This window comes from Camarhynchus parvulus, chromosome 11 (genome assembly GCF_901933205.1).
Source record: "Camarhynchus parvulus chromosome 11, STF_HiC, whole genome shotgun sequence".
Lineage (NCBI taxonomy): Eukaryota > Metazoa > Chordata > Aves > Passeriformes > Thraupidae > Camarhynchus > Camarhynchus parvulus.
Window position 1 is genome coordinate 10923797 of NC_044581.1, and position 15083 is coordinate 10938879.

The 15083-nt window shown below is 37.1% G+C and overlaps 1 protein-coding gene across 1 annotated transcript in view; it reads right to left on the minus strand.

Annotated features, from left to right (window-relative positions):
* The window catches only part of CHD9 (chromodomain helicase DNA binding protein 9), an 86439-nt gene that overhangs the window by 25259 nt on the left and 46097 nt on the right, over positions 1-15083 (minus strand). The window contains 12 exon segments of the mRNA XM_030956294.1: positions 1661-1871; positions 2696-2951; positions 3055-3198; positions 4040-4216; positions 5306-5549; positions 6779-6900; positions 9068-9205; positions 10498-10584; positions 11097-11214; positions 12527-12582; positions 12668-12736; positions 13819-13968. Coding sequence (XP_030812154.1) covers positions 1661-1871; positions 2696-2951; positions 3055-3198; positions 4040-4216; positions 5306-5549; positions 6779-6900; positions 9068-9205; positions 10498-10584; positions 11097-11214; positions 12527-12582; positions 12668-12736; positions 13819-13968 — 1772 coding nt within the window.

Genomic DNA, 15083 nt, shown 5'->3' on the forward strand with positions numbered 1-15083 from the left:
ACATATTATCCTTGGATCCCTCCCTAGGGTCACATGAGCAGGACAGTGGACTCTTGTATTATATACCAGATTGCCTGAACACATTAAGGGTAACCAAGCAATCAGCAGAAACCAGAACTTGGTGAGCTGCCATTGGACAAACTGCATATGGATTCTGTAAAGATTAAGAGAAGTGGAACAAAAATGACATGACAGCACCTTTAACAGTCTTTATCAAGGCCTCCTAGATAAACCGAGCAAATTTTCAAGCCTGAAGTAAAACTGTGATTTGTTACCTTTGACAATTACAAAGACTGCTTTGAAACTTCTGAAATGAAGCAAAATGTTTAAAAAGGGAGCAAATACTTCTGTACTTGTATGCTGAGTAAGAAGCTGAATGTGCACCTAAGAGTCAAAAAGCCTCACAATCATTCTTCTCATCAGCTATAAAATGGCACAGCAGATAATCCACAGGACCACAGGCATTCTGGCAGGCAGCCATCAATCTCCTACAGGCCTGAATTCTGTTAAGTGCTAAGTCTGATCATGTGTGCACTCCAACATTTCTAATCAAATGGCAGCACACAGCAAATTTCAGCTTCTATGGATTTCAAAAGATTCCACCTATAGATATGATTCACTGGCCTAAATGTAACATCATTGCAGAAAAAGGAACATTTTCCATGAAGAATCGTAAGCATCACTATGAAGTTAAAATTAATCTTTTAAAATAAAACAGAAACTGTTGCACTTCCAGCTCAAACATACAGCTTTAATATAAAACTATCACTAAAACAGATATTAAAATAACCTAATATCTACTATTCCAGTATCCACTGCAGGAAGGCTTAACATTAATAATTTTTGTTTTTCAACACGCTAACTCTGCATGACTATGATGTAATTCACTGACAATTACATACTTCAAAGCAGTATGTGCATTGCAACACTGGTAAAACAACAAGAACTATGCCTTGTTAAAGATTTTCAGGTTGATACAGCAACTACTAATTGCAACCAAGTTTAAGGTTTAATGCATTTATTTAGTCACATGCTCAAAAAAGCATTTAGTTTCCATGGAGTCAATAGTCTGTACTAATCAGAGGGTGCAATTACACGTGATGGCAAAAGCCAGCCTAAGGAGCAGGTTTATGGCTGGCAGTTCAGTTCTGCTGCAACATTCAAAGCAGTCAATTTAGCAAAGACAGGAAGAACATTTTCACTTTTACATTAATAAAAACCACATCCCCAGTTGTTTATTACTTTGTGTTTATATTTCTTTGGAAGTAAGGAGCTGTATCGTGCACCCATGTAGTCCCAGATCAACACCATGTAAGTAAAGAACACATTCAGGCCTTCCTGGGGTTTGGACAAGCAATGACAAGCTTGAACTTGCCTGGTTTCTGACAGCAGATGTAAAAACAGTATATAAATAACTGAATGCTTAATGGAAACAGTAACACACTGAAGGCAGATGGTTTACTTAAGCTGGACAACCTTTCTTTAGTTTTTCTCTGAAGTTTTCGATTAGTTGTGAACAAATGACCCCAGAACACAAAGTTACACACTGCTTAGCAAACAAAGAAAACAGAACTCCCAGCTTTGGGGGGCTCCTGTCATTAATCCTGCACTACCATTCACACAGAGCGATATACCACAGGATACAGAAGATTAATCTTACCTTTTATGGATAAGGTAATCCTCCAAAATATCAAGGCAGCGCACCATTTGAGAGAAGATAAGGACCTTGTGGCCTCCTGCTTTCATTTTTGGAAGCAGCTTATCAATAAGAACCAATTTACCAGCAGACTGGATCATTGCTTGCAGGTGGAAGTCAGGAGCACTTGGACTATATGTTTCCTTAAACTCTCCAAGGATCTTCTCTTCAGCACCTATCAAAAAATATATTACCATGTCTATGGATGTATCTACACAAATACCTGCACATTCATTCAAATCTAAGTTACCAAAGTCAGTGCTGTACCCTAAATATCCCCCTTTAGGTACTGATGGAGACAGAACAGAGTTCTGGATGGATCTGAAGTCTAAGCAAGAACATCTTTTTTATCAGCTTTGACAACAACTCTTAAGTTTTTAAGCAGAACACCATAGGAAAAACACCTTGAATGAGGTGAACCCTCCTCTTCCAAAATTCAAAAACTGAAATGCTTATTCTTGAGTACTGTAAAAAACTACTAAGAAAAAGTTTTCTTGTCTTTGTGATATTTTAAATGGGTCACGGATCTTTGCAAAAAAGCCAATATTTTGAATACTGCTTCTGAAACCACAGCCAAAACTTTTGGAGTGTAAAGTGTATTTTGTCACAAGTTAGGAAAACCACCAGTTATTCATAAGTGAGAAAAGCAATGAAGATTGACAGAGATCCAATAACTTGAAAGAACCATTCATTTTAAAACTTAGACCTACAAGTTCTTGTTCATACTACTTTTAAAGAGCTGTTCTATTTCCATGAGATAATTGCTTCTAAATGTTCTGTGAAAACCTACATAGTAAGTTCAAGCTTCAGGCATCAAATATGCAAATGTCTCACAACTTTGTCTTGTATCTATCAAAAAAATGTTTCCACATAATCCAATCCTTGGAAAATCTGAAGAAAACATTGAAGAATTATTACAAAATTCTTACATGTTTTAAATAAAAGTAAAAAATAAGTTAAAAAAAACCCAAAAAACCCCAGTCCTTATGCTATATTTACCTTTGATGAGATAAGGGTGATTACAACACTTTCTGAGTTCCATCATAGTGTTAACCAGGTTGGGTACATTCGCCTGCCCTGCTCCTTTGGATAAGAAGGCAAAATTTTTCTCCAAAATCGCTCGGTAATATTTCTTCTGAATATTAGTTAGCTCTACTTCTATTATAGTTTCCTCCTTAGGAGCCAGCTTTTTTTCTACATCTTCTTTTAATCTCCTGAGCATCATGGGTTTCAGGATAGCTTGTAGTTTCTGAACCTGAAGGAAGCACAACCATTTGTTGGAATATGAAAAAAGGTAATACTGCAGCTCAATGAAAAGGCAATCCCTCCTGAACTCTAAAGCTTAGATGAACTCATACCTGTTCCTCTGTTTTAAGGTCTCCAAACTCTTGCATGAATGTAGATTCAGCAGGAAAACGCAATGGTTCCAGAAAATGAAGGAGGCTAAATAATTCTTCTACTGTGTTCTGCAGTGGGGTACCTGTTAACAGCACTTTATGCTCCTAGAAAAAGACAAAAAGATCTTGCATAACCTTATCTGCACACATTTGCAAAAATGTTTGTGTTAAGTCTGAGCATGAAACCTGAAAACACCAGTTCTGTGTGTCACTAAGCACACAGGTAATACAAATAAGCAGATTTATTTAAAAAACACCAATAAGTATTTTCTAGTAGCTTTGCTTTAAATTTTCTCTTCCTACATCTGTAATGAAGTAATGAGTGAACACTTCAACCTTGCCTGTAATATTCACAGATTTATAATCCTCCCTCTCTGCAGTGTGAAAAATATACACTGAGCAGGTATCAGAAAGAAACTCAGAGGACTTCTGAGAACATACAGGAAAGTAATAATGAAGCAATAAAAAAATGCAAAACTAGTCATGGTGCATCTGACACATAGTAGTATCTACTTTTAAAAATCTTCAGCTGTGTAAAATAAAATTTTAACTTATGGCCTAGACAATCTGTCTATTTAAAATTCTACCACTTGCATGCTTTTGTTGTTAAATAACTTGCTTAAAATATTTTCTAAATTTTAACACATTGCACAAAAACTAAAGCAAATTTTAAATGATATTTTCATCCTAATCAAAACAAAAACTGTACAACAGTATCATCGGAAATAGATTGTGCTAACAGTGAGAACTTGCCACATTTTGTTTAATCACAAATATACCAGCATAAGTTATCAAAACCACATATGTTTGAAGAGTATCAGGAATAGTTATTCCTCAAGAAACACTACTTGAGAGGTCTTTTTTGACATGCAAAGGAAATTTTTAATTTATTATCACGCTATATTGAACTAAAATCAGCCCCAAAAAGTGAACTATAGTTACTCACAAGGTTCATTAATTTTAGTCCTTCCAAAAGTTTGCAGTTTTTGTTCTTCAGTCTGTGAGCTTCATCAATAATAACACAGCGCCACTCAATTGCATTTAATTCTGGACAGCCACCAAGGATCATTTCAAACGTTGTGATAATGGCCTGGAACCTGTAGGTACCTCGGACAATACGGCCCTAGAAAGTCACCAACACACACAATTTGTTACATTCCCTCCCCTCTGCTCAATGTACACATTTCCTTGTTGAAATTTTGCCAGGAGCCAGACACTGGGTTTTACATTATAAAATGCTTTGTCATCACACTTAATAATCTTTGTAACTCCCTAACTAATACTAATGAGTAATTATTCATGGACCCAAATCCAGTATTATCTAAGCAACAGAAAAAAATGTAACCCCTTTTAAATTACAGATATAACCATCTAACAGAACTGTTTCAGAAGGTGCATGTAGATAAAATCCCATTTTTAATGCTGAGAAAATCTGAAAGAGTGACAGGAAAAATTCTACAGTCGATCAATCACAATATATGATGTTAATACAGCTGGCAGTCATACAGTAAGCAATCACAGTACTACAGGGGAACTAAATGAAAACTTTTTACTCCATTGGTCTGACAAGGAGAATATGTAAGGCCTTCAGCAAGGCAGTACAGAATAACTCATTAGGCACGCAAGATGTCATTTTGATATTTAGCACTAATTAATAAGAAGTTCTCAGCTTTATCAATTCTGAAGAAATACCATGACAATTAGAAAGAATTCTTTATGCACAATATATTAAAAAGAGAAGAAAAAACCTTTTAAAATAGTCAGGTTTCAAGTTTTTCTCATGTCACTTAATGGTGTATTTTTCAGAAAAGCAAGTTCAGACTGTACACAGTTAACACCAGCAAAAGGAAATCAACAGCTTCATAAAGGTAGCAGAGCTTAATCAGTATTATTTTTTTTTCTCCCTGCTCTTCAAATTCAGGACCCAACTGCAACCATCTGTGTACACTTTAATCTCCACAAGAGCACCAGCGTCACTGCCATTCAATTGCAAAATTACTCAGCACAGTGAAGCAACACACACATCTTGCTGCTAACACTGCCACTAGATTTACCCAGTAAGCATTTGCTGAAGATGCTCAAATGCAACATCCTGGAACGTGAAGTGACTTTCACCAAGATAAAAAGAAAGATAATGTCAAGTATCCTTGTCACTGCTGCCAGCTGAGCCATGTTTAGGGTGAGTTATTGCACACAAGTGAGGTTCCCATACCTGGGAGTCCCTGAAGTACATCTCATACTGCTGAATCATCTGCCTGCTGATCATGCTCCCGTGGTACACCACGACGTTCAGGTCAGTCCACGTGCGGAACTCCCGCTCCCAGTTTGTTATGGTGGAGAGCGGAGCTATGATCAGGAAAGGGCCTCTTATACCCGTCAGGAGGATTTCATACAGGAATGTAATGGACTGAATGGTTTTGCCAAGGCCCATTTCATCTGCTAATATGCAATTTCGCCTAGCAGGAAAAAAAAATTATTTGTTACTATCATCAAGTAAAGTACAGACCCTAATGCTGTTAGTAAAATGAACAATTTACAGAAACAAAGCTCAAATATACCAGTCTAAAACAACAGTCAAAACTGAGGCACTGCAAAAAGATCCTTGAAAACATTCTCTGGTTAAGGTGAAAGAATGTGCACAAAACCTTTGTGTAAAGCTTTGCATCAGGTTTAGCACTGTCAAAACCTGAGAACAGAATGTTCTGTGAAGTTCTACAAAAATATTCCAGAAGTATTCTTTTGGGACTACCTTTGCCCTAATTAAAGGAATTTAAATTAGGCAGGTTTCCTCCACGCACATTCACCTTGACAAAACTGCTAGAAATTAATGAAGAATCCCTAGAAATCACACATAGGAAGTATCCCAGCTAAACTCACATGAAAGGAGCACATCAGAGCATCATTAGCAAATTTCCCTTTTTGATTCCAGAACCAGACAGATGCCTAAAACTAAATTACGGCATGAAGCACCACTCCATGCTTGCCCCCAGCCATACATTGCAGCCCTTCCCTCTGTTTGCAGATGTCACCCAGCTCTGCACTGCCTGTATGAGAATTAAAATCAGATTTCCTTCTGCAGATCAATAACGTGCATGGTAAAATTCTACACTCACTGCCATCATCCCTATAAGGGATATGCAACTGGCACTTTGGAAATACAGCAAGCAGAAGATATATTAACAGCAAATGAAATTAGAGAAAACACATCATTCTGAGAAAGATCTTCCAAGTGATCATACCTCTGTTCATAGTAATGCATAGTATTAATGCACAGAAGTTAACTTTAGCTTAAAGTACAGATAATGTAATTATTTAATAGCCTTACTTTTGAAGAGAGGTAACTTTATTATACTATTTCTAGCAATCATTTTGAAAGATGCAAGTGTCTACTAGTTTCAAAATTTGTGAAAGCTTGTACTTCAGTTGTTTTTGCTTTAATTTCCTCATAGCCATTGAAAATTTATCTTCAGTTAGGTTAGCTGCATTATTTTAATATTTTTGTTAATTTTTCTTGATAAAAACATCCTTGCACACCCAAAGGTAGAGATATTTGTTCCAGTTACATCCTTTTAGCTATAAGCAGAGAAGCTGCAATAAATTTAGTTAAAACAGTATTCATCCCCAATAAAAGTGATTCACTCCATATGGTTTAAAATCTACATTAAAAAATATTCCATGCATATACCTATTGTACCAGTTGAAGAGGAGCCAGTTAAGTCCTTCCAGTTGATATTCCCTGAGCTGATTGCCATTTTTATATTCCCTGGACTGTTCTATCTTCTTCCAGGAGTTTGGAGGTGGTCGGTCCTTTAAGGAAAAGATAAATATAAGTACAGATTGATACTTGCTTTATTTTTCCAAAATATCTAACCCCACTATTTTGTGAGTATATCACTTTATATCTAGAATGTTGTTATTCAACCTTAAAAGTTGTGTCATTGTTAACATCACTTACTAATTAATAGTCTGCAAAAATCTGAAATTTGTATTTATTTTTCTCTATGAACTGCTATTTTTAAAATTAATTTAAGTCAATATGATAATTAAATTAAGCAATTGGTTTCTAAAAATAGAATACAAATAGTTTGGCTGGAATAATAGGGCACAAATTCATTTATATATGAAATTTCCAGACTACATGAAGTTTTACTTTGGCAGCTCTAAGAACAGGCAGCTGACCCACAAGAGAGCCAACTGAGTTTTGGGATTAACAACATCCCTGAAGTCTAAGGCGGCTCTGGAAGCTGATGCTGAAGCAGTCTGGGCATCTACACAGTTACTGAGATCTTGCTCTCTCCCTTCTGCACTTGCCCTGCCCTGCTGATCACTCTGGCCCATCGCCAATGCATGAAACCAGGGCCAGCAGTACAAAAAAGTGAACTTGTGAGAGCTTTAGTGTCTTGAATAATTTCCCCACGGGATCTGATCAGAACAGCATCAGTATAGGCAGGGTCATGAGACAAAGGCCATGACAAAACAGAGTATCAAGGTGTATCACCTGCAGGGCCCTCACAAGCTAAGGAAAGCTGAGAGGCTGTGTATAAAATATTTATATATATACACAAACAAACACACAAGTTCCCAAGCCTGGAGCCAGAACAGCCTGGCCTCTAGCTTAGCAGGTGGAATCATGCAGTTTTTGACTGATACTAGGTAGGATTCCAGCAGAGAACTCTTCTGACAGCTCCTGCATCCCAACGTGAACAAACTCACACATTCAAGTGAAGTAATTTTAGTAGGAGCTTTTCTCACCAGCTGTACTTCCCCCCCTCTCCCTCCCATTTCCCAGCATTTATAAAAGCTTGCATTCACTCGAGACTCATGTGGCCTTATGTGGCAGCTCTGAATTTTCCATGTGAATTCTCTCTCTCTGCACTGCCAGCGTCAGCATCACCTGAGCGCAGGTCTGGGTGCAGCAGGAGCTGTCCCTCCCCAGCAGCTGTGCCTTCTCCCCTCTCCCACCAGCTGCCATCTGTCCACTCCCCCACTCCTGGAGCAGCCATGCTCCTGCTTGCAGGGCTGCAGTCAGCAAATAATTTCTTGTAGCTGCTGGAGCCTGAAGCAAAAATACTTGTTGCTGATGCTGAGATGACTGTCAGTTGTACAGTTGCGCTTTAATCATCTTTTTCTCTCACAGCCAAATACGGTAACAGAGGTATAACAGCTCTTCTTCCCACATGCCAAAATGTCAGGATTTTAAATAAATACTACATAAATGAACTCAATATAATATGAAGATGTTAATCGTGACTACTGTCATTATCTGTAGATGGAAAAACCATTAAAATAAATTCCAAAGCCTCCAAATTAAAACACTGTGCATATTTAGTTATGTAAAAGAAGTAAGTTAGAACAAGTGTTGTACTACACCACGCAGGACACATGTCCTACTCTGACAATGACATACAGGACTTGAAATAGAACTATTTTGCTTTCTCCTGCTCTAAGAGACAGAAGATTGATAATTTCAAGATAAAACACATTCCCTAATTATATGTATTTTTTTTCCTTTCAGCTAGCTCTTTAACAAGAAGAAAAATAAAAGCAGGAAAAAAATTACAGAACCTGTTTGATAGATCTCATTTGCCAATTCCCTTCAGTGCTGAAGCACAAAATTTAACTCTCCTCTCTATAAAAGGGTGTTAACACGTCATCCTGCTTTCTGCTCATTTTAAAGGTGCTCAGTTCTGTGATAGCCAGTTTCAACCTGTGCCTCGCTGCTCCGTTAGAAACTCAGAAAGTCACAGCACTTTAGATTTTTTTCCTAAGCAAAAACCTTTATTTTTTAGAGTAACAACTAAGATAAGAATATTTATCTATGCCTACCTGAATGTTTTATTACTCCTAGGTAACAAGGCACACAGATGCTTCACACAGAATGTCAATAAGCCTTATGTTTTAACATAGGAGTTTAAAGTTGGGAAAACTAAGTCAGATTTACTAAGACAGACAAGTAAATTAGATATAATTTTACCAATCTCCTTGAGTCAGGCCTGGAAGCTTGCAATTGTTCAAATTCTTCTATTTTTGCTTGATCTACATCTTCTTTCAGCTCCCACGTACTGTCTTCATATGGCAACGAACACCATTTTACTAAATAGTAAATAACAGGCTGCAGAAGAAAATTCTGAATGTTATCAGTTTTTAATTTAGTATACAGACTGTTAATATGCCTTACTATTAGATTAGCTTGCTTACACAAGAGCTGGAATCAAAATCACATTTCTGACAAATTTTTAAAGGTTCCATGTGGATTCCTGTTATCTACCTACTTATCCTTGGCAACCAACACTCTGCCAACTTCCTGTAGACCTCTGGAGTGCTTTTCAATGTCCCTTACCCACAAGCAAATCTTGCTTTAGTCTCAGGAAAGATAAATTACAGTATTTGTGATATTTGTGGAAGTGGGGCAGGGTGGCAGAACTAACTACAGAAGTGCTACACCCAGGGCATTTCCTCCACTCTCCAACTCAGGCTACCTAGGCCCAAACCAGAGCTTTAGAGCTCCTAAACCAGAGGTCTGACCAACTAAACTCTCATAAAGCTTTACAACATACAGAAAAAAATGGAACCAAAGTAGATCATCTTACTTAGATTCAAGATGTAAATATTTAAAAACCAAATAAAGATTCATCCTTTCAGAAGCTATGGGGAAAGTCTTACGACAACACTTTTTTTTCTAAAAATTTAATAATGACAAATCTGCTGCATACAATGAAAAGCCATTCTAACTCTCAACTCTTAGGAAGATTAATGCAGAAATCACTGGGTAAAAGTCTGCTCACTTTGCTATCCACACAAGCAGAATAAGCATTATAGATATTCCAACAGCCTTAATCAAGAACTTTCTTCTCAGTCTTTGATCTCCATTTTTCTCAGACTTTCTCAATTTTTGCCATTTAATTGCTTGACTTGCTTTTCTGTTTTCTTTTTAATCTCAGAATGTTTTTGTTGTGTAATAGCTTTCAGAAGAGGTATTTTAAATTAAAAAAATGAGTTTTGATAAACACAGAGGGAATGGTTCACTGGTGGCCATCAATGCACTTCAAATCACTGGCTGCCTAAAGCTTTTATTACCAGTGACCCCATGCCACTGCCAGAGAGACAAGACAGTATATGGGACCAGCCTTTTGATGGAACTCACAAGACAATTACTGAACCTGACATTTCTGTCAGTCAATACCTAAGCTTTGCCTACTATGACCTATTAATACTAATAAAAATATAAGCTATTAAATGCTGACTTGTCTTTCAAATCCACAGGTAGCACAGGACAGGACAAGACTGACATGTCTCATTATAAATATTACTGAAGCTTTAAAATCATTAAATGTTACTCTGAGATCTGATAAAATTACAATTTTCAAACCTGTACCTTCCTGCCTTGCTTTAAGACATACTTACCTCACCAGTGTCTTTGTCTTCACAAAGAGACACTTCTAATACTCGGTCTACTTCAACATAGTCAGGATTAAAAGGTTCCTCTTCCATCTGCAGTGAAAGATGAATAAAATCAGTAGAGAGGCAAAGACAGTTGGTATTTGCTAAAACTTGGTCTAATTGTACACAAAATTAATTTGGTAGTTGGAAATTACTGGGGGTTTGCACAGACCTCAAATTCCACACCAGCCCCCTGCACACAACCCCTTGGTTCTCTTGGGCAACCCTCACTGAAGAGGGATTTGACCCCAAATCTCTAGGATAAAGTGCTGTCCTGTGGAAGTCCTAGAGAAACTAGCCATACTGACACAATCCTTCCCTCCTTACCACTTCTAAGTAGTTACTCAAGCAACTGCACTTTTAGACCATGTAAGTCAGGTTAGTTCAGTGACTCCAGAAGACTTACTCTTTACATTACATTAAATAACCCACCCCCTGCTGCAAACAACACTAATGGCTCATTTTTAGTTCCTAACAATCAACTCTTCTATATAAAAGCAAACTACTAATCACAATTTTACAAGGGGAAAAAAAAACTTATTTAATTTTTATTTCATACTCACATCTGCAAAGAAGTGAGCTCTTTGTGCTTTCCTTACTTTGAATCGCTTTATTTTCTGCTGGATTCTTTTATCCTTTAAAAGCTGTTGTTCTGTGGCCCACTCACAGTGGAGATATGAGCTAAAATCACAGAGATTGACATTAACACATTGGTGAAAGCAAAAGCTTACTATCTATTTTTAATATACAGTTAAAATAACAGAATCCACATAAAGATCAAAGATTTATTCTTCCAAATAATGATCTTGCAGCACCTAGTGAAGGCAGTGTTTTTTGAGCCGGAATCTGTGAAACTCTACAGATCCACAAATTTCTTTCATGTGTCCTAAGAAGAGAAACAAGCTTATTTCAAGCGAGCTTAAACAAGTCAAGTTTAAAATCTGACACCTCTATCAGAAAGTACCCAGAGATATAAATGACTGCATATATTGGATCTGGTTTTTCCATGCATGCCCTGTGACCATCTCTCCAGGCAGTGCTGGAGCACAGAGGCAGATCCCGAGGCAGAGGAACCTGCCCTGGGCTGGGCTGGGGCAGCAGCTCTGAGACAGCAGCACCAGGGGCTGCAGCATCTACCTGTCCCCCAGGAGAGCCCTTCTGAAATTACATCACAGAAGTACACATATTTCTTCCTCACACCCCTTTTTTTAGTATATTTCCATCATTTTTTAAGCTTTCTAAAGATATGCTAGAAATAAGGCACAGCTGGGGATTACTCATCCTCGGATGAAATAACAGATTTTACCCTTTCAGAAAAACACAAGGTAAATGGTCTCCAACAACATGTGGAAGAAGAGTCTAAAAAAAGTTACATTTATTATAGCAAAAATTGCATTAAATTATTCACATATGTAAAATTTAAAATAAGCTTGGATTTTCACAGCATCAAGAATTGAGTAGTGACAGGAAAATAGATATGAAATTTAAAATAAAATATGGAAAAAGTTCTTTTTTTTCCTGTATTTTTTTTATTTCCTTCTTTTGATGTTAATTCATTTCTATCACAAGTTTTTTCTTTCTTTTTGAAACAGTAACTCTAACTACTACACCAGCATCTCCTAAATTCATGACACTGTAAATCTAATCTAGGTTCACAGAACACCTCTGATTTAAATTCATGAAATTAAAATTTGCCTCAGGCATGTAGTCCCTGCTGAACTTAATAAATACATCTTCTAATTTCATAAAGATCTTCTCTAAAAAAATTCTGTTCTTTGGCAAATAAAGGCTGCTAGCTTACTGGAGAGTGCTGGTTTCACAATCTTCATAGTTTTAATATTATTACTACCGTATCACAGATTTTTAGAAATTTAAAGATTAAATTGGTAAAGAAAAATCTCAATGACAAAATAACCTTCAAGCAATACAAAACTTGAGTACATAAATATGATACTAACAGTTCAGTCAACACATCAAACTCTTTAATACTTACTAGTTCTTGTATTTTACAAAAAACTCTTCTGTGTCTACTGTCATCCCTGCAGATATCTGGAAAAAGAAATTCAGAGGAAATGTAAAATGACAGATGCCCCCTTTATCAAATAAACTATTTTATCCCATGACAATCACTTACTTCTTTCTTTATTACCCTGGAGGATAAGATTTTGTCTACAATTGCTGCATCTTCTTCACTTGGATTTTCCTAGAAAGACATGAAAACAATAATATTATAAAACTGCAGTACGTGCCCTCTCTCTCAGGCTTATACCTTCAACCATAAGTGGCTTGTCAGAAAATGAGCAATAAAGGTAAATTTGACCTCCACCAGCAGCATTCCCTAATGGGCTGGGAGTAAAATTTAAAATCCAGAAAGGGTTATGTGCAGAATTACAGCAAGTCTGGCACTTCCAAACAGCATCAGCTGTAGTGCTCACCTGCCAAACACAGCACTGGGGATTCTGCTGCTTGCCAGACACTGTGAATACCCTGCTGAGTTAAACTGATGCACTGGACATAGCCAGAATTCAGTTATACACAACTGGAGAAAAACTCTGACAGGTGAAAAAGAGTAAAGAAACCCAGCATGTGACAAACTCAGTCTGATCCATCCACTCTGCACACAGGCAGCAAACACGCTGTGGAATCAGAGAGAGGAGGCACAGGAGGGATTGCAGGGCTCTGCCACAACTGGGGCCGTGGTCCCAGAGACAGAGGTGATCTGTACAAGCTGCTTGCAATAGTCAGTCACCTTCCCTCTTGTTTGATTTGCTCCCAATTATATCACCATTCTCCTTCCCTTACAACTTCTGGCACTCTTTCAAGCATCTCATAAACACTTTTTTCCTGTTTCTTCCCTGCCACTCTGTTTACCTTGAATGGCTCGACAGTAAGTTTGAGTCTCCAAGTGGAACAGTGAAGTGTAAACCTGAAAGGGTTGTGGGGAGAGGAAGAGTGTCCTTTTTAAATACCTCAGTAAGCAGAAATCCCCCAAATAATTTGATGCTTCTGTAAGTCATGGTAGCATTAGAACAGAGCTTTTTCATATGCCTATGCCACACAAAACATTACTTGAACTATACCCATCCTTAGTCTTACGCTTAACTTCAATTAAGTCAACAGATGTTTGGAACACAAAAAAATAGTAAGAGGTAATTTCTTCCAGTTTTCAAGATCTTAGGAAAATGTCACACTAAACTGTGGCTTAGAAATAATAATGTATTCCAAGGTAGGAGCTTTATTCACTGAACTACAAAGTTCTCACAGACCAAGTCAATTTTTACTTACCACAAATAATTGTAAAGGCTGCTCAGCAGGTAAAGGGGCAGAATTCTTCTTCATTTTAACAGCAACTTTAGCTGCTTCTTCTTCTGATTGTTTCCCTTCTCCTTCTTCAGAGTACTTTTTCCTTTTAACTTGACGATTTGATCTTCTCTTCTGCCATGCAGGAGAAAGGAAAGAAATTGAGGTTTTACCCAAAATTTCCCCTAACCTGAGGCTGCATCTTTTGGGTCACTCTAAGCAATACTTCAGCTGTACCTACAACCAAAGGTCAACATCTGATAACAAACATGAAATAAAATACCTCTGTAATCCACTTATGTTCAATTAATTAAATTGTTATTTTCTCTTTCATGTAAGCATATGATACTTTTATTTTTAGGGTTCAAAAGCAAACATGAAACACTCTTTTCAGGGTATGGGAGCAAAGCTGATACATAACAGATCTTCCACAAGCATCAGTATTTCAACAGTGATTTCCTAATGCAGTGTAACAGCCGAGTGTTACCATCCAACTCCAGCATCAGAGGGAAAGATATAAAATAAGCTGATGTGTCTCTACTAAATGGTGCTGTACAAAAAAATTATGAAGGTTTTCACTAGATCATATTGGTCAGATTGCTGATGAAATGACATGATGGTTAATAATGTTTGTTGCTTTGTTAATGTCTGTATTTTCTCCTCCACCTTCATCAAGGCTTGTTTAACAGCCCTATATAGCTTACTTTGCAGCTTCTCTCTCTAACCTTCCATTATGGTTTCTGCAAGAATCTGAGGACAACAAATTCCAGCTGAAGAAATAATGTTCAGTCAAAGAAAATAATTCCTTCTCACTTGCAGTTTCAAATACTTGAGATTATTAGGATATTGCACAACATTTCCTAGCCCTCAGTACCAACATGAGACATTGTCTATTTAACCATAAGGTGAATTTGTAAATTGGATTCAGTGGATAAAAATAGCAGTATCAAACTAGTCAGCTAACATTTGAAAACACTAATCTGATTTAGAGAACTGATCATCACAAAAATGAAAATAGCAAAACAAAACTGTCTCTACAAAACAAATTTATTATATTGAGCTACACAGAAAAGGGTTTTTTTGTGCAAGAAAATCCACTGCAGGTTGCAATGTTATATTACACTGCAGTATTCAGCTGTGAGAACAAGTTGTGAGGAGGACAAAACCCTAAATCCTGCGGTCACAATGGCTTCTGCAGAGCAGATATTAAGTAACAGTGAAATTGCAGCACAGGAACTTTTCTTCCTGAC